Source organism: Pristiophorus japonicus, chromosome 11 (genome assembly GCF_044704955.1).
Source record: "Pristiophorus japonicus isolate sPriJap1 chromosome 11, sPriJap1.hap1, whole genome shotgun sequence".
NCBI classification, from domain to species: Eukaryota; Metazoa; Chordata; class Chondrichthyes; family Pristiophoridae; genus Pristiophorus; species Pristiophorus japonicus.
In genome coordinates, this window is record NC_091987.1 from 32566664 (window position 1) to 32587866 (window position 21203).

A 21203-nucleotide genomic window follows, 5' to 3' on the forward strand; every position below is an offset into this window, starting at 1 on the left:
CAACTGAAGGACAAGGCAATGTTTTTTTATTTTGCCACTGCCTATGGATATAACCAAAGATGGAAATATAAAATATCGTTTAAAAATCTATTGATAATGCCTCCTTTGAATTTTGATATGTACAATAACTTTAATTACAGCACGGAGATTCTAAAAGAACGGAAGTTTTTAAAAACATAAATATTTAGGGTACCCCAGAGCAGAATCTTACTGAATAAAAGCTTTCACTGAGTCAGGTTTAAGCTTGTTAACCTGTATATATTGTTTAAGTAATGTAAATCTAAACATAAAGAGCCACAAGGATTTAAATCACAGAATATAAAGAAAAATGTATTTTATTAGTCAGAGACACAAGCTTAACCGCACACAGGAATACTGCGTTGATTAACACGATTACATCAAGCATTTCAAGCTGATATGATTGGAAGCAAACATTTTAGAAAGCCATTTATCTTCTTGCTGCAGCTATCTTTTCTTGTATCCTTTTTAAACCAGCTTTTAAACTCACCAAATACAACCAATTCTTGTGCTTAAGACCCAAATTAACCTTGTTGCTCTGTAAACAGGTTGACGACTTCAAGTGGCATAATAAAAAAGTTGAGAGGAGAACGGGTGGGTGAGCAGGAGTGAAATGTTTCAAATTTTATTTAAAACTGTTTCTTAAATGCATTCTTTAATTTTATATGGCCATTACAATGACGAAACTACGTATGGTGTAATATTTCTATTTGTTTTAGTATCGGTGTTGGATTTGAAATTGGTAAGCACAGGGAACCTGCTAGTTGTCCGGCTAGCAGTCGAAGGCTTAAGATTTATGTTTCAGGACAGAACAGCAATCAACTGTTCACATAACAGAGGGATAAGATGGCTGTTTTCTTAGAATCTGAATATATTCTACATCGTCAGATCATCTGTCTTCTCTCCTTTTATGCGACTAAAAACAGCAACTATGCAATGAGAGAGTGATCACCCTTGAATTCTAATTCTTTGCAAGGACATGAGAAAACCTAGAAAGTAATACATACAAACATACGAAAATGATAGTAGGAATAAACCAGTTGGTCCAACAAGTCTGCCTAATACTCCAAATAAGAAAATCAGTATCAACCCGAAAGTGTTGTTGCAGAACAGCTGCATTTTTTGAGTTTGCCTTCTCCCCACTATCCTGGAGCACTTGTGTGCCTAGAGATCTTAATCTAGTTTGGACAGGTAAATTACTGATTGAATAATTGATCAACTCAATCCATAGTTAAACATACGTTAAAGGCCTCAAACCATCTTTTTATAGCTATATGCAAGTTACCAAAATAATTGTTTTTGGAAAAACAATGGAATTCCTCTCCCAAGAGGGATAAATATTGTCCAGGCCACCAGGGATAACTCCCCTGCTCTTCTTCAAAATAGTGCCGTGGGATCCTTTATGCCCACCTGTGTCAGCTGTGGCTCAGTGCACACTTGCCTCAGAATCAGAAGGTTGTGGGTTCAAGTCTCACTCCAGGAACTTGAGCACATAAATCTCAGTGCTGAGGTGTCGGAGGTGCTGTCTTTCAGATGAGACGTTAAACTGAACGTAAAAGATCCCATGGCACTACTTCGAAGAAGGACAGGGGAGTTATCCCTGGTGTCCTGGCCAATATTTATCCCTCAATCAATATCATAAAAACAGATTATCTGGTCATCACATTGTTGTTTGTGGAAGCCTGCTGTGCACAAATTGGCGGTCGCGTTTCCCACATTTCAACAATGACTACAAAAAGTACTTAGTTGCCTGTCAAGCACTTTGAGATGGTCAGTGGTTGTGAAAGGCACTATATAAATGCAAGTCTTTCCTCCTTCTTTCTTCAAGAATCTCATATTCAAGATATCCATTATTAAAAATGAAATTTAACATTTTCCTACAGTTAACCTGTTTGTAAATGTCAGGTAAAATGTATTCTAATTGCTACTTAAATCAGTAACCACAAAGTAATTGACGTGACCATGCCCAACAGCTGTATTTCCAGTAAGTAGACTGCAATTTGACTGAACCACCACAATATCCTTTTTCTGTCTGTTGCATGTGCAATAAGGAATCACAATAGCCACATATCACTTTATAGATGAAAAAGGGTGTAAATTATGAAAACATAAAGAGGGTGAAAAAATTAGGTACCATGCCCGTGACAAGAAAGGATTGTCAACGGATTTTTATTTTTTTCTTTACTATGTCTCCTGGTTTAAATTAGTTTCAAAACCTCAGACAGAATGAAAATGATGCATTAATTTATGGGAAAACATTGTGGCTTGAGAAGTGAAAGGTCTACAGTCTTTGAAGGAACAAAGTATGTTTAATAAGTGAATATGTTGCTTGCAAAGCTTGTCAAAAGTGAAGCCACCACTCGAAACAATCACTGTAATCCAATCCAGAAAGCTGTTCTTGTCCTGATCCAAATGGGTCAACTGAGTTAATGGTACTGTGATCCGAGATTGTATTAATGGCCTAGAATGTAGGTGTTGTATATTTACAATATGTATCAACCACCATATGATGCAAGTGCCCATCTTCAAAGAGTTTTAATATACTTGTGAAACACAAAGACAGAACACAGTTCCATTGCTGTGTGTTCAATCAACTTCTGGCGACATGGAAAAGTGCAAAGTGGCGTAACAATACTGGAGGAAAAGAGAGCGAGCTGAAGATGGAAAGATCATTCGGCCCTCTGAATTAATCGATCCAGAGAGATCCGAATTTCCCCCATTGTACCATCCAATTATTTCTTAAATGAATCTAGGGTTTTGCCTCCACTACTCGACCTGGAAGTTTATTCCACACATTGATCACACTGCGTTAGGAATTTCCTGATTATCTGTCTAAAAATCAACGGTGTCTAGTGTGAACCTATGTCTTCCAGAAACATCGAAAATAGGTGCAGGAGTAGGCCATTCGGCCCTTCGAGCCTGCACCACCATTCAATAAGATCATGGCTGATCATTCCCTCAATACCCCTTTCCTGCTTTCTCTCCATACCCCTTGATCCCCTTAGCCGTAAGGGCCATATCTAACTCGCTCTTGAATATATCCAATGAACTGGCATCAACAACTCTCTGCGGTAGGGAATTCTGCAGGTTAACAACTCTGAGTGAAGAAGTTGCTCCTCATCTCAGTCCTAAATGGCTTACCCCTTATCATTAGACTATATCCCCTGGTTCTGGACTTCCCCAACATCGGGAATATTCTACCCGCATCTAATCGGTCCAGTCCCGTCAGAATCTTATATGTTTCTATGAGATCCCCTCTCATCCTTCTAAACTCCAATGAAAAAAGGACCAGTTGATCCAGTCTCTTCTCATGTGTCAGTCCTGCCATCCCGGGAATCAATCTGGTGAACCTTTGCTGCTTCCCCTCAATAGCAAGAACGTCCTTCCTCAGATTAGGAGACCAAAACTGAACATAATATTCCAGGTGAGGCATCACTCACCAAGGCCCTGTACAACTGCAGTAAGACCTCCCTGCTCCTATACTCAAATCCCCTAGCTATGAAGGCCAACATACCATTTGCCTTCACCGCCTGCTGTACCTGTATGCGAACTTTCAATCACTGATGAACCTTGACACCCAGGTCTCGTTGCACCTCCCCTTTTCCTAATCTGCCGCAATTCAGATAATATTCTGTCTTCACGTTTTTTCCCCCAAAGTGGATAACCTCACATTTTTCCACATTATACTGCATCTGCCATGCATTTGCCCACTCACCTAACCTGTCCAAGTCACCCTGCAGACTTTTAGCGTCCTCCTCACAGCTTAGTGTCATCTGCAAACTTGGAGATATTACACTCAATTCCTTCATCTAAATCATTGATGTATATTGTAAATAGCTGGGGTCCCAGCATGGAGCCCTGCGGCACCCCACTATTCACTGTCTGCCATTCAGAAAAGTACCCGTTTATCCTGACTCTCTGATTCCTGTCTGCCAACCAGTTCTCTATCCACATCAGTACATTACCCCCAATATCATGTGCTTTAATTTTGCACACCAATCTCTTGTGTGGGACCTTGTCAAAAGCCTTTTGAAGGTCCAAATACACCACATCCACTGGTTCTCCCTTGTCCACTCTACCAGTTGCATCCTCAAAAAATTCCAGAAAATTTGTCAAGCATGATTTCCCTTTCATAAATCCATGCTGACTTGGACCAATCCTGTCACTGCTTTCTAAATGCGCTGCTATTTCATCTTTAATAATTGATTCCAACATTTTCCCCACTACTGATGTCAGACTAACCGGTCTATAATTATTCGTTTTCTCTCTCCCTCCTTTCTTAAAAAGTGGTGTTACATTAGCTATCCTCCAGTCCATAGGAACTGATCCAGAGTCTATGACCTCAAAACTCTTGCACCTGATGAAAGCAGGTGCATAGCCTACTTTTACAGGTGTAAGAGTTTTAAAATACACAAAAACATTTTAAAATAAAGTTATAAAAACACATGTTATTGTTAAAAACCCTCCGCACTGCAGTAAGTTTATTTTAAAGGATAATTAAAAAAACTTTTTTAAAAATCGGGAATATATATATTTTTTTAAAATACATTAATAACTAATTTAAATTAATAAAAATATGTTGTGCATTTTTTCTACCTTTTATTAATGTTTTGTGGGTGTTTCTCATTCATAATAATAGGAATTTCGTAAGTCTGAAACTCCTGTTACTATGAATGAGAATATACTGCACCTGATTGTCTGCCCAGAACCATGTGACTCCAGCTCAAGGCCTGCGCACGTCCCAACGTGCACGTGCTGAGACGCGCGTCAGGAGAGGCCTCCGGACCGGGATCTCGCGTGGCCGCAGTAGCTTCAGGTAGGTGGGCATCTTTTTTCTAAAATCTATTCGAACGCCCGCGGGAAGGAGAAACCTGGATTTCTGGGCCAATAAACTAATCAAGTCCCCTGGTGCTATTATTATAAACTAGTGGTTAAGCACAAAATGTTTTACAACTGTATCACCCATCCATTTACAGCATGAACTCAAAAATGTGTAATTTCACTGGTGTCCTAATCTCCGCTTACTTAAGTAAATGTTACTGAAACTGTAAAGTCCTTACTCTACAGCACGAAACCACACGAGGCACATTCCAGGGACAAGGCCACTCTGTGACCTTGACTCTTTATTACAGGACTCCAGAAGTGATGACCCTGCGTGGGACCTCCCTTTATATATATCTGTGTGATCAGATAAGGAGCGTCTCCCACAAGTTCACCCCATGTGGTCAAGGTGTGCATCTAAGTTGAGTGTATACAGTAATACAGTGGTGTTACACTGCAGTTACAAACATGACATCACCTTCCCCCCCCCCCCCCCCCCCCCCCCCCGAAAGTCTTACTGGGATCATAGGTTTAGTCTTTCAGGTGGTCTACGCTCCCTCGTGGAGCGCCGCAGTTGGGGCTCTGGTTGTTGGACACTGATGTGAGTGTCTGTCACCTGTGGTGATTCTGGCCTGTCCGGGCTGACCGGGCTGTGCAATCTTCTGATTGCTCTTGTTGCACATTCGCTGGCGGTAGTGTGAGCTCCATCTCATGGTCTTCTTCAGGTTCCTCCGTGTCCATGCTGAACCTTTTTTTTTTTACTTGGTCCAGATGCTTACGGCATATCTGGCCATTGTTGAGTTTTACCACGATGATCCTATTCCCCTCTTTGTCAATTACAGTACCCTCAAGCCATTTGGACCCCATGGAGTGATTGAGGACGAATACAGGATCAATTATTTCTATACATCTCCCCCTTGAATTACGGTCATGGTACTCGTTTTGTGACTTGCGCTTGCCCTCAACTATATCGGTCAGGACTGGGTGGATGAGGGACAACCGAGCTTTGAGTGTCTGTTTCATGAGTAGCTCTGCGGGCGGGACCCCCGTGAACGAATGCGGGCGGGATCTATAGGCCAGTAGGAGATGCGATAGGCAGCATTGAAGGAAGGGTCCTTGAATCCTGAGCATACCTTGCTCAATGATTTGGACTGCCCGTTCCGCCTGGCCATTGGAGGCCGGCTTGAACGGCGCAGTCCTGGCGTGGTTGATGCCATTGCCCAACATAAATTCCCAGAATTCATAGCTCGTGAAACACGGGCCATTATCACTAACCAGGATGTCCGGCAAGCCATGGGTTGCAAAGATCGCATGTTGGCTTTCCATGGTGGTGGATGACGTGCATGAATTCAGGATGATGCACTCGATCCATTTCGAGTACGCATCTACTACAATGAGGAACATCTTCCCCATGAACGGGCCCGCGTAGTCAACGTGAATGCGTGACCATGGCTTGGTGGGCCAGGGCCACGGGCTGAGCGGGGCCTCCCTGGGGGCATTACCCAGCTGGGCACAGGTCGTGCACCTGCGAACACAGTGTTCCAGGTCTGAATCAATTCCAGGCCACCAAACGTGTGACCGGGCAATGGCCTTCATCATTACAATGCCTGGGTGCTCGCTGTGGAGTTCCCTGATGAATGCCTCTCTGCCCTTTTGGGGCATGACTACCCGGCTGCCCCACAGTAGGCAGTCGGCTTGGATGTAGAACGGTCTGACCTCCTCAGGGCATGCTCAGTGTATGGGCGCCCAATCCCCAGTCAGGACATATTTCTTAATCAAGGATAGGAGGGGATCTCTGTTTGTCCAGATTTTGATCTGGCGGGCTGTGATGCGGGAGCCTGCACTGTCAAAGACATCGACAGCCATGACCATCTCAGCGCTTTGCTCAGCTGTCCCCTTGGTGGTGGCCAGTGGGAGCCTGCTGAGCACGTCAGCGTAGTTTTCAGTGCCAGGCCGGTGCCGGATGGAGTAGTCAGAAGCAGCTAGCGTGAGAGCCCACCGCTATATGTGAGCTGATGCATTGGCATTGACAGCCTTGCTGTCTGACAACAGGGATGTGAGTGGCTTGTGGTCCATCTCTAATTCAAACTTCCGACTGAAGAGGTACTGATGCATTTTTTTTTACACCAGACACATGCAAGCGCTTCCTTCTCAACCATCACATATCCCCGTTCTGCTTGAGAGCGCGACCTGGAGGCATAAGCCACAGGTTGTAGCTGACCCTCAGCATTACCCTGCTGCAACACGCACCCAACCCCATAGGACGATGCATCACATGTCAGAACTAAACATTTACAGGGGTCGTACAGGGTCAACAACTTGTTTGAACAAAGTAGGTTTCGCGCTCGATTAAAAGCCCGTTCCTGACAGTCCTCCCAAAACCAATCGCAACCCTTACGCAGGAGCACATGTAGCGGCTCCAACAATGTGCTCAAGTTCGGCAGAAAGTTCCCGAAATAGTTCAACAGTCCCAGGAATGAACGCAACTCCGATGTGTTGCAGGGCCTGGTTGCTCGTCGAATCGCCTCTGTTTTGGATTCGGTGGGCCGAATCCCATCTGCAGCAACCCTCCTGCCCAGAAACTCGACCTCGGGAGCTAAGAACATACATTTAGACTTCTTGAGTCGCAGGCTTACCCAGTCCAGTCGGCGTAGCACCTCCTCCAGGTTGTGGAGGTGTTCCTCGGTGTCTCGATCCGTGATGAAGATGTCGTCCTGGAATACGATCGTTCCCAGAATGGATTTAAGCAGGCTTTCCATGTTACGTTGAAAAATCGCGGCCGCTGATCGAATGCCAAACGGGCACCTGTTATACGCAAACAGTCCCTTGTGCGTGGTGATGGTGGTCAGTAGTTTGGATTCGTCGGCCAGTTCCTGGGTCATATAGGATGAAGTGAGGTCCAACTTGGTGAACAGCTTGCCGCCTGCCAGCGTGGCGAAGAGGTCCTCCGCTCTTGGGAGTGGGTATTGGTCTTGTTGGGACACCCGATTGATGGTAGTCGCCACAGATCCTGACAGAGTCATCCGCTTTTAGAACGGGAACGATGGGGCTCGTCCAGTCGCTGAATTCAACAGGCGAGATGATGCCCTCTCGCAACAGCCGGTCCAATTCACTCTCGATTTTTTCCCGCATTACATACGGCACCGCTCTGGCTTTGTGGTGCACTGGCCTGGCGTCCGGGATGATGTGTATCAGTACTTTAGTGCCTTTGAAAGTCCCGACACCCAGTTGGAATAGTGACTCGAATTGATGTCGGACTTGTGAGCACGAATTTCGCTCCACGAAGGACATTGCTTGAACATCCCCCCATTTCCAGTTCATCTCAGCTAACCAGCTCCTCCCCAACAGTGCGGGACCATTGCCCGGGACAATCCAGAGTGGCAGCCGGTTCACTAATCCATTGCGTGTGACAGCCATCATTGCACTGCCTAGCACCGGAATGATGTATTTGGTGTAAGTCCGTAATTGCGTCTCAATACGTTCTAATTTGGGTCTACTGGCTTTGAGTGGTCATAGCTTCTCAAATTGCTGAACACCCATGAGCGACTGGCTGGCCCCAGTGTCCAGCTCCATGCGTACTGGGATGCCGTTCAACAAAACCCTCATCATTGGTGGCATTTTGGTGTATGAACTGTGAATATTCGCCACATGGACCCGCTGAACCTCGGCGTCCATCGATTTGCCCCAAAAGTCATCCTGCCTCACAGAACCCTCTTCTGGTCCATCTGCCTCATATAATAGTCTGGTTGCAGGTTTTCTGCACATTCGAGCTAAATGGCCACTGAGATTGCAGTTTCCGCAAACAAACTGTTGGAATCATCAAGATCTGGCTGTGTTTTCCCCCACACCTCCAGCATGAATTAAAGTTTCCATTGTTGGGGACAAAGGGACTATGGCCAGGAATTCCACGCTGACTGTCCCTTTGACTGCTCTTAAGTACCCTATTAGTGGGTGTCAATGGCCCCATCCCAGGCCGCATTGTCCAGTGATGATGTGAACGTCCGTTCAGCCTGCCATTGTCTCTGTTGAGGTCCTGCTCTGGGGTCTGTTGCTGCCTGGTAAATGTCGGACTGCCCCTGCCTGCCTGCGGGGCTCTGAGTAGCATTTATGGTGTTGACTCACAGATCCATCGCCGCGTTAGAGGCAGAATTGCGCGCGTAAATCATTTTCATCTCTTCCTCTCCCGCCATGAAAGTTTGAGCTGACCTTGGAAGCGGCAGCGTTGTTAAGTCCTTGGTCTCAATTAACTTGCAAAAAAATTCCGCATGACCGATACCCTTGATAAAGAAGTCCCTTCGCATCTCCCCCCTGCAGGTGTCTGTGAACTTAGAGACTGGCCAAACGCCAGAGGTCCGCTACAAAGTCCGGTATATGCTCTGTCCTTCACGACGTCGGTGGGTGTAGAATCTGTGTTGAGCCAAGCGTATGCTGCTCGCCGGTTTGAGGTGCTCCCCGATTAATTTGCTGAACTCTTCAAAAGGTTTTGTCTGACGGCTTTTCGGGTGCCAGTAAATCCTTCATGAACGCATAAGTCTTTGGCCCGCAGCTGGTCAGGAGATGAGCCCGTCGCTTGTCGGCCGCTGTATCCCTCAGCCAGTCTTTAGTAACGAAGCTTTGCTGAAGCCTCTCGACAAAATCGTCCCAGTCTTCCCCAACACAGTATTGTTCCTCTGTGCTACCAGTGGCCATTCTCGTCGGTTGTGAATTCCCGTTTCTTGTCGCCAATGTAAAGTCCTTACTCTACAGCATGAAACCACACGAGGCACATTCCAGGGACAAGGCCACTCTGTGACCTTAACTCTTTATTGCAGGACTCCAGAAGTGATGACCCTGCTTGGGACCTCCCTTTATATACCTGTGAGATCAGGTAAGGAATGTCTCCCACAAGTTCACCAAGATGTGAAGGTGTGCATCTGAGTTGAGTGTATACAGTGTTACATTGTAGTTACAAACATGACAGAAACAAAGCCCCCAGGTCACAACAGATTGAGTTAAACATATTTCAATAGGATCAGTAAAAGTTAAATTGCTTGGTATACTAGAAACTTCTTATAATATATAAACTGTGATACACCCCAGTGAGGGACAGTTGATTACAAATAAAGTTAATATCTTTTTAAATGGGTCACAAACAACATCCCCGTAAGCCGCACTGCCTCCTGCACGGCCTGCTTCTCCCACTGCGCGGCCCATTCAAATTTTTACATACGCGCAGTATCTACAACGTGAAAGCCGGTGAGCGGCCTGCGCAGCCACACAGCTGAACAGCCACGTTGGTTACAAGCAACCTCCTTTTGAATGTCGATGCACAATGTCAGCAAAAACACTGCTCAAAAATGAAACAGCCGAGAAATTAAAACATATCTCCAATAAAAGCTGCCAGTGAAGTTGCTCATGATTAATCTAATTGCAAGAGTTCAAATGACAGCAACAAACTTCTCACAGTTAGATTAGATGTAGCCTTGTAATTCACTCTCTGATTCATTGTTTACACTATTGCTATGCTTGAAAAAATAATAAATACCACTTCCAGTATTTCGGAAGGCAAAATTGAACAGAGATTAATGAAATATGAAAATATTAAAATTCTTCAGATTTAATTAAAAATTTGCCTCATGTAAAAATGGGTGGAAAATATCGGTGCATACCAGCATTAAACTACATACAAATGATTAGAATCACATATTGTCAATATTCAAGAAAAAAAACATGCTTTTATCACTTGGCCATGAATAGCCCTTTTAATAAGGGGGAAATCAAAAATATAAGTGGATGAAAGGAAATTTAATACTGACAAATGTAAACTATGGCAAAAAAAAATTAACATACAATGACGGAGATAGAAATTGTACAGGGAGACTTAACGGGAGTAACAGTAGACTATTCACTTTCAATGTCAAAACTGTCATGTATGCAACCTTTATGTAACTGTAACCTTCATGTAACAACACTGCACACTGTATATATCTAAGAAATGCACACCTTGACCACAGGGGGTGAACTTGTGGGAGACACTCCTCACCTGGTCATCCAGGTATATAAAGGAGGTCCCACGCAGGGTCTTCACTTCTTGGCCCTGTGAATAAAGGTTCGGGTCAGAGTGACCTTGTCTGCAGAATGTGCGTCGTGTGAATTTATAGTAGTGTGTAAGGACACTACAAAAACAATGCGGAGAAACGAGTTTAAAAATTAGAATGTTAGGATACATCGCCAGAACAATGGAATGCAAGACTACAGAGATTCTGCTGAGATTTTATCATGCACTAATCAGACTACAGGTGGAGTACTGTTTACAATTTTGTGCTTTAAAAGGGACAGGCATTGATTGAGACAGTCCAGGGAATTGCAACAAGAATGATACCAATTGTAACGGGGATCAACTGTAAGAAGAGATTAGAAAAGCTTAAGCTCCAGAGTCTTGAGAGAAGATTAAAGGAAGACCTTACTGAGTTAAAGCATTAAAATTTACACATACTTCATGTTAAATCAAGCAGTAGAGGACACAAATTCAAATTAGTGAAAGACAAATTTTAAAACAGAGCTAAGAAAAAAGTTATTTATTCAAAGGATGATACACATTTGGAATAACCTACTAAGTACAGCAATGTATAACTTTATTTTTTTACAGCACAGAAGGTGGTCATTTAACTCTTATAGGCTCTCTGAAAGAGATATCCACTTACTTCCAGTCCCCAGCCCTTTCAAATTTTTCTTGTCAAATATTTATCCACATGCTTTTTAAAAGACAACTTGCTGTGTATAAACCCAAACTGGCTTTCCTTAATTAGCCCATGACTTTATAGATGAGAAAATAATTTTATCCTGCGTTACAGCCGCTAGACGCTTACCCACCACTCATGTTAGGAAGTCACCTGACCTGGCATCTATATCCAAGGGAGTTTCATTGTGATCATAGCCCCTACTATTTTCTCTGATTTCCCTCAGTATTCCAGGATGCATGCCATCAGGGTGCCTTTTCCAATTTTGAGTTCCACCACAGGAGAGTGAGATGCAGAGGGATTAGGGAGAAAATTCCAGAGCATTGGGCCTAGGTGACTGAAGGCATGGCCGCCAATGGTGAGGAAAAGGGAGGGAGAGTGCACAAAAGTCAGAGGAACAGAGAGTTTGGCGGCTGGGGGGGGGGGGGGGGTGGGAGTTGTAGGGCTGGACAGGGTTTGAGATAAGATGGGGCAAGGCTATGGAGGGATTTAAACATGAGCATGAGAATTTTAAATTTGAGGAATTGGGGGTCTGGAAGCCAGGACAAGGGTGATGAGTGACCAGGACTTGGTGCAGAATAGGATATGGGCAGCTAGGTTTTTTTTGTAATGAGATGAAGTCTGCAGAGGGCGAAGAATGGAAAGGAGAATATTGAAAAAGTCAAGTCTGGAGGTGACAAAGACATGGATGAAGGTTTCAGCGGCAGATAGGCTGAGGCAGGGGACAATGTGGGCGATGTTAGAGGTGGTCTTTGTGATGGAGAAAGCATGTGGTCAGAAGCTCAACATAGGGTCAAATACAATGTCGAAACTGTGAACAGTCTGGTTCGGGAAGGGGAATGGAATCAGTAGCAATGATATGGAGTCTGTGGTGGGAGAAGACAATGGCTTCAACTTTCTCAATGTTTAACTGGAGGAAACTGCAGCTCATCTAAGACTGTGGTGAGGTCAAGAGAGGCTATGAAGAGGGAGATCTGGGTTAGATCAGCATGCATGTAGAAGCTAACCTGTGTCTGTGGCTGATGATCACCAAGGACAGCATGTAGGTGAGAAAGAAGAAGGGATCAAGACTAAATCCTTGGGGGACTCCGCAGATAATAGTCCAGGTGCAGAAAGAGAAGCCACTGGTGGAGATACTCTGGCTACAATCGGATAGGTAAGAGTGGAACCAAGCGAGGGTAGTCCCAGACAACAGAGGAAAGACTTGAGGACAATGACATGGTTGGCTATGCCAAAGGCTGCAGAGAGGTCAAGGAGGACGAAAAGGGATAATGCACCACAGTCACAGAGGGTGTAATAATTCTGATCTGTGTTTAAATCCCTTCATGACCTCGAGTCCTACAGCGCCCCCGCCCCCAAATTCTCTGTTCCTCTGTCATTAGCCTTTTGGTAATATCGCTTTCTTTCTATGTCACAGATTCTAAAATGAACAATGACTTCTGGTTATTCCCCTTCCTTATCCAATATCTTTTGCACTGTTATATTCCTAATCCTGGCATCTGGGAGACAACAATTCATTCGATACTCAGTTGCAACGACTTCGGACTATGTAATCCTCTATTTTTGCCATGTTCCTGCACTTAACTCCTCCTTCACTCCCTTTGAAAACCATAAATTCCATCGTACCACAGCACTGCTTGTGGTTACCCTCATCAGAGATCCTGCTGCAACTATCACAGATATTTGGTGCCGGTTTGTCAATTCAACACTCTCAGGAAATTCTTGCACTACATTCCAGGAAATCTTCAACCTCTCATTTGTAATAGAGTGCTCCCAGCTACTACTCAAGCTCAGAAACATTGAGCCCAAGGACAATCAGAGACACTTCCTCCAAGTAGTCATCTGGAAACACAAAGCATCCAAGACCTCCCACATCACAGATACCACATATACAGGCTTCAGTTTTCCCTATTACTAAGCTAAACTGCTTTCTGTTAAACATTTAATACGAACATTAACTTCGCAATTTATTACCTTTAACTTTAAGTTTAGGCCAAATGCACCTAAAGGCTAAACTGCTGAGGTTAAGCTGCACACTATAGAAACATAGAAAATAGGTGCAGGAGTAGGCCATTCGGCCTTTCGAGACTGCACCGCCATTCAATAAGATCATGGCTGATCACTCCCTCAGGGCCCCTTTCCTGCTTTCTCTCCATACCCCTTGATCCAGTTAGCTGTAAGGGCCATATCTAACTCCCTCTTGAATATATCCAATGAACTGGCATCAACAACTCTCTGCAGCAGGGAATTCCACAGGTTAACAATTTTCTGAGTGAAGAAGTTTCTCCTCATCTCAGTCCAAAATGGCCTACCCCTTATCCTAAGACTTGTACCCTGGTTCTGGACTTCCCCATCATCAGGAACATTCTTTCCGCATCTAACCTGTCCAGTTCCGTCAGAATCTTATACGTTTCTATGAGATCCTCTCTCATCCTTCTAAACTCCAGTGAATAAAGGCCCAGTTGATCCAGTCTCTCCTCATATGACAGTCCAGCCATCCCTGGAATCAGTCTGGTGAAACTTCGCTGCACTCCCTCAATAGCAAGAACATCCTTCCTCAGATTAGGAGACCAAAACTGAACACAATATTCTAGGTGAGGCCTCACTAAGGCCCTGTACAACTGCAGTAAGACCTTGCTGCTCCTCTACTCAAATCCCCTAGCTATGAAGGCTAACATACCTTTTGCTGCCTTCACCGCCTGCTGTACCTGCATGTCAACTTTCAATGACTGATGAACCATGACACCCAGGTCTTGTTGCATCTCCCCTTTTCCTAATCTGCCGCTATTCAGATAATATTCTGCCTTTGTGTTTTTGCCCCCAAAATAGATAACCTCACATTTATTCACATTGTACTGCATGTGCCATGCATTTGTCCACTCACCTAACCTGTCCAAGTCACCCTGCAGCCTCTTAGCGTCCCCATCAAAGGTCACATCGCCACCCAGTTTAGTGTCATCTGCAAACTTGGAGATATTACACTCAATTCCTTCATCTAAATCGTTAATGTATATTGTAAAGAGCTGGGGTCCCAGCACTGAGCCCTGCGGCACTCCACTAGTCACTGCCTGCCATTCTGAAAAGGATCCTTTTATCCCGACTCTCTGCTTCCTGTCTGCCAACCGGTTCTCTATCCACTTCAATACATTACCCCCAATACCATGCGCTTTGATTTTGCACACCAATCTCTTGTGCGGGACCTTGGCAACTGCCTTTTGAAAGTCCAAATACACCACATCCACTGGTTCTCCCTTGTCCACTCTACTAGTTACATCCTCAAAAAATTCCAGAAAATTTGACAAGCATGATTTCCCTTTCATAAATCCATGGTGACCTGGACCGATCCTGTCACTGCTTTCCAAATGCGCTGCTATTTCATCCTTAATGATTGATTCTGACATTTTCCCCACTACTGATGTCAGGCTAACCAGTCGATAATTACAAGTTTTCTCTCTCCCTCCTTTTTTAAAAAGTGGTGTTACATTAGCTACCCTCCAGTCCATAGGAACTGATCCAGAGTCGATAGACTGTTGGAAAATGATCACCAATGCATCTACTATTTCTAGGGCCACTTCCTTAAGTACTCTGGGATGCACACTATCAGGCCCCGGGGATTTATCGGCCTTGAATCCCATCAATTTCCCTAACACAATTTCCCACCTAATAAGGAGATCCTTCAGTTCCTCCTTGTCACTAGACCCACTGTCCCCTAGTACATTCGGAAGGTTATTTGTGTCTTCCCTCATGAAGACAGAACCGAAATATTTGTTCAATTGGTCTGCCATTTCTTTGTTTCCCATTATAAATTCATCTGAATCCGACTGCAAGGAACCTACATTTGTCTTCACTAATCTTTTTCTCTTCACATAGTTATAGAAGCTTTTGCAATCAGTTTTTATGTTCCCTGCAAGCTTCCTCTCATACTCTATTTTTCCCCTCTTAATTAAACCCTTTGTCCTCCTCTGTTGAATTCAAAATTTCTCCCAGTCCTCAGGTTTGTTGCTTTTTCTAGCTAATTTATATGCCTCTTCCTTGGTTTTAACACTATCCTTAATTTCCCTTGTTAGCCACAGTTGAGCCACCTTCCCAGTTTTATTTTTACTCCAGACAGGGATGCACAATTGCTGAAGTTCATCGATGAGGTGATCTTTAAATGTTTGCCATTGTTTATCCACCATCAACCCTTTAAGTATCCTTTGCCAGTCTATTCTAACCAATTCACGCCTCATACCGTTGAAGTTACCTTTCCTTAAGTTCAGGACACTAGTTTCCGAATTAACTGTGTCACTCTACATCTTAATAAAGAATTCTACCATATTATGGTCACTCTTCCCCAAGGGGCCTCGCACAACAAGATTGCTAATTACTCCCTTCTCATTACATATCACCCAGTCTAGGATGGCCAGCTCTCTAGTTCCTCAATATATTGGTCCAGAAAACCATTATAATGCACTCCAGGAAATCCTCCTCCACCGCATTGCTACCAGTTTGGTTAGCCCAATCAATGTGTAGATTAAAGTCGCCCATGATAACTGCTATACCTTTGTTGCACACATCCCTTATTTCTTGTTTGATGCTGTCCCCAACATCACTACTACTGTTTGGTGGTCTGTACACAACTCCCACTAGTGTTTTCTGCCCTTTGGTATTCCGCAGCTCCACCCACATCATCCAGGCTAATGTCCCTCCTTACTATTTCATTAATTTCCTCTTTAACCAGCAATGCCACCTCGCCTCCTTTTTGCCTATCCTTCCTAAATGTTGAATACCCCTGTATGTTGAGTTCCCAGCCTTGGTCACCCTGGAGCCATGTCTCCGTGATGCCAATTACATCATATCCATTAACTGCTGTCTGAGCAGTTAATTCGTCCACCTTATTCCGAATACTCCTCGCATTGAGGCACAGAGCCTTCAGGCTTGTCTTTTTAACACACTTTGCCCCTTCAGAATTTTGCTGTTTTGTGGCCCTTTTTGTTTTTTGCCTTGGGTTTCTCTGCCCTCGACTTTTACTATTCTCCTTTCTATGTTTTGCTCTGCCTCCATTTTATTTCCTTCTGTCTCCCTGCATAGGTTGCCATCCCCCTGCCATGTTCGTTTAACTCCTCCCCAACAGCACTAGCAAACACTCCCCCTCGGACATTGATTCCGGTCCTGCCCAGGTGCAGACCGTCCGATTTGTACTGGTCCCACCTCCCCCAGAACTGGTTTCAATGTCCCAGGAATTTGAATTCCTCCCTTTTGCACCACTCCTCAAGCCACGTATTCATCTGAGCTATACTGCGATTACTTTGACTGGCACGTGGCACTGGTAGCAATACTGAGATTACTACTTTTGAGGTCCTACTTTTTAAATTAACTCCTAGCTCCCTAAATTTGTTTTGTAGGACCTCATTCCGTTTTTTTACCATGACAACTGGCTGTTCACCCTCCCCTTTCAGAATGTCCTGCACCCGCTCCGAGACATCCTTGACCCTTGCACCAGGGAGGCAACACACTGGAGTCTCGGTTGCAGCCGCAGAAACGCCTATCTATTCCCCTTACAATCAAATCCCCTATCACTATAGCTCTCCCACTCTTTTTCTTGCCCTCCTGTGCAGCAGAGCCACCCATGGTGCCATGAACTTGGCTGCTGCTGCTCTCCCCTGATGAGTCATCCCCCTCAACAGTACCCAAAGTGGTGTATCTGTTTTGCAGGGGGATGACCGCAGGGGACCCCTGCACTACCTTCCTTGCACTGCTCTTCCTGTTGGTCACCCATTTACTGTCTGGCTGTGTACCCTTTATCTGCGGTAAGACCAACTCGCTAAACGTGCTATTCACATCATTCTCAGCATCGTGGATGCTCCAGAGTTCATCCACCCGCAGCTCCAGGGCTGCAATGCGGTCAGTCAGGAGCTGGAGGCGGATACACTTCCCGCATATGTAGTCGTCAGGGACACCGGTGGCATCCCTGACTTCCCACATAGTACAGGAGGAGCATAATATATTAAGTATTTCCGCTCCACTGGTCTTTCATTGCTCAAAATTATATTGGGGCATTGGAATATAAGAGGAATGAGCTTTAATAGGTCAAGTAACCTTTGCACATCATGTTTTTAAACAATCAACACGCTTTTGGTCTGGAAGAGTAAATTAACTAAAATAATTCTCCTTCAAAGATGCAAGTCCAGCAAGTAATTGTGCTCAATGTACAGAAGAACATGCATTTATATTGCACATTTCATATTCTTGGAATGTCCCAAAACATTTCACAGCCAATTAATTATTTTTGAAATGCCACCACTGTTGCAGGCAAATGCTACAGTTAGTTTGCACACAGAAAGGTCCCAGAAACAGCAATGAAAAAATAACCAGATGATTCATTTTAGTGTTGTTGTAGAAAGATAGGTATTGTCCAGGACATCAGGGAGAACTCCCTGACTCTTATAATAGTACTGAGGGATCATTTACATCCACCCGAGTAGGATTCAATGTTACCATCTTTCGGACAGATGTTAAACCAACAGTGCAGCACTCCCTCAATACTACACTGAAGTGCAGCCTGGATTACGTGCTCAAGCCTCTGGGGTAGAACCTGAATTAACAACCTTCTGATTCAGAGGCGGGAATACGATCACTGAGCCAGGTACATAAATCTATTAATTTCAGGTAAATTCACACAAAATGTGAGACCACTATTATAGATGAGGATATTACAATTAGTATAACCACAACCAATTCAACCATCTTCCAGGTCAGGTGCAACAAATGGACCCAAGGTCTATATGATCCCTATGCTCTAAATCATGCAAGTGGACTAGCAATCTATTCTTATGTCTTCTCTGAACTGAATTGCTTTTCAGTAGATTGATTGAGAGATGTCAGCTTGGAAGAATTTACAACTATTTTGTTGTAATCTGTTATAACATAAATCGTTAACTCAAATGCCCCCTGATTAAAGGGGCACTATGCAGATTACTCAAGTCTCATATGGATACCATCTAATCCAAGTTCTCTAGAGTTCTGAGTGGACTGAGAGAATTTTTCAGGCAGTAAGAGTTTCCCTCCCCATCCCCCAGTCTTGGTAACTGGTATTTAAATGCAGGTTTTTCAAACTAAATACGAACTGCTACAATGTGGAATAATTAATAATTGCATTAATAGGCATAGAAACAGATCATGGTACAGTATAATTTGGGGATTTTTCCTCAAAGCTGTATGTGCAAGTTATTTGAGCTATTCAACACTCAACGTGCCATTTTTGTATCAGTTAAAAACTATAACTGTCACCTATGTGATAAAAGCTGCGTCTTTGCATATTTTTTCTAAGGTTATTTACATGTTAACCCCCACCCAAGTAATGGATCTGAAAACATTCAAGTTAATACTTAAATGAAATGTGAAATTATTAACACAATTTACCCCTCAGGTAAAAAATCTGAATTTTTAGTATTTACAATATGCAATCATGCAACGCATGTCATTTTTATCTCATTGTAATAGAAATAAATGGAATTTGATTATCTAAAACAGAACACTTTGTACTTAAATGCACTACAAACTACATATTCTAAGAATGCATTTGAAAGATCTGTAAATAAATAGTAAAGAAATTTATAGAAGTAAACTTTACTCAAAATATTTAACTCTGTTTATAGAAGTATTCAGAACAATTCTAGTACTGCTTAATTGCGGTAGCAGAGATAGTGCGGCTTTGTTTATACTACTGGAACATGGAGTCAGAAAAATTAGAGTTTCCATGATAACACACATCTGTCTACTTCACACGATACTATAATTCCAGGACTATAGCCAATGATCAGAAAATGCAGCATCAACTGCTGAATATGGGAGTGAAGATTTGCCTGGAAGCTATGGCAATGATAATAAGATCAAAATAGATTAACATACTAATAAAGCTATGATTCTTAATTCAAATTCCTCAGAAGTTACTGAATGGGCTCTTGGACAGTCAGGTGTGTGCACACTCACAAATGTGATAATACAACAGTATACAATGCAACAAGACTTACCTTACATGCTTCACCAGTCTCGAGTGATACAGTGAGTCTCTCTTTATCACAGCTCGTTTCAGTATAGTTGTTTAGCATCTCTATCCAGAAGAAAAAAAGTGAATATATAATGAGAGCAACAAATCACAGCAACTTATTAATGATTAAAGTTATAGGAATTAAATAAAGGCTTGCATCATTTTAAAGTTGCATGTAAATACCTAATTTTTAGTTCATCTTTGGGTGTCAATAGAGAACTTCAGCAGTTTTGAAAGGACAGAAAACATTTTCTGGTAATAATAAATACTGTATGTTGTAATTATTCCCATGCCACCGATACATTTTGCAGTGTTCCCAGATCAACTCAAACGATAGATGCAAAGCTTTTGTCAACTGATAATAGGTCAGGTTTAGGGTAACAGGATTACTGCTACAAAATCCATTAAAGCTGTAAACTTTATAGCTGCTATTTTGTTCACTTTTAACAATTGTGGGAATCTAAAAGGACATCAACAACAGCTGGTAGAGATCACTTTTCCAAGCTCCCTGTAATTACTTAAAACGAGAGATAACAGCTGGTAGAGATCACAGCATCAAGTCCCCTTTAATTATTTTTTGTAAAAGTGATAACTATTACAGTCCCCACAAGAAACATGGGTGGATTGCAATTTATGTTAACAGTGCTATTTGTAAGCACTGATTCACCTACATTATTTTTCCATTTATTTTGCTTTCCGTTTAATCCATTTCTTTTTTCTGCACTGCACTGCCTCACGAACAACTTCATGTATTCTTTCACCAAAGTAAAACTAGATTATTGAGCAAAGACAAAGAGGGACAGTTCCAGTTGGTACTGAAATGTGAAGAGACGACAAATGAGAATTCAGCACTGCAACCACTGCAGCCGTTAAGGAAGATTTAGGAAAATATAGGGTAGATTTTTCGTTCTGTGCACCACAAGTGTGCTACGCCCAAGAAGACACAGCTGCACACATTTCTGGCTTGGGAGACCTCCAGGCACAAGCCTGCCACCTTGCTGGGCTTTACGCCTAAAATAAGGCAGCAAATTTGACTGCAGATGCAGGGCTGAGCTCCAGGCCTCCAAGATTGGAATTTTCTGGCTGCTAATGGAGATCAGTAACCAGAAAGCCCCCGACTGCCTCAAATTTTTCAGAGTACATAAGAATTAGGAACAGGAGTAGGCCATCTAGCCCCTCGAGCCTGCTCCACCATTCAACAAGATCATGGCTGATCTGGCCGTGGACTCAGCTCCACTTACCCGCCCGCTCCCTGTAACCCTTAATTCCCTTATTAGTTAAAAATCTATCTGTGACTTGAATACATTCAATGAGCTAGCCTCAACTGCCTCCTTGGGCAGAGAATTCCACAGATTCACAACTCTCTGGGAGAAGAAATTCCTTCTCAACTCGGTTTTAAATTGGCTCCCCCGTATTTTGAGGCTGTGCCCCCTAGTTCTAGTCTCCCCGACCAGTGGAAACAACCTCTCTGCCTCTATCTTGTCTATCCCTTTCATTATTTTAAATGTTTCTATAAGATCCCCCCTCATCCTTCTGAACTCCAACGAGTAAAGACCCAGTCTATTCAATCTATCATCATAAGGTAACCCCCTCATCCCCGGAATCAGCCTAGTGAA

At 43.4% G+C, this 21203-nt stretch overlaps 1 protein-coding gene across 2 annotated transcripts in view; it reads right to left on the bottom strand.

The window, feature by feature from the left end:
- Positions 1–21203, bottom strand: part of LOC139276003 (rho guanine nucleotide exchange factor TIAM1-like) — a 421871-nt gene that overhangs the window by 110672 nt on the left and 289996 nt on the right. Inside the window, exon 17 of one of the 2 annotated variants that reach the window (XM_070893321.1) lies at positions 19576–19650. In XM_070893321.1, the coding sequence (XP_070749422.1) occupies positions 19576–19650 (75 nt within the window). Of the gene's footprint in view, positions 1–19570; positions 19651–21203 lie in introns of both variants that reach the window. The other variant, XM_070893322.1, reaches the window with a different exon arrangement.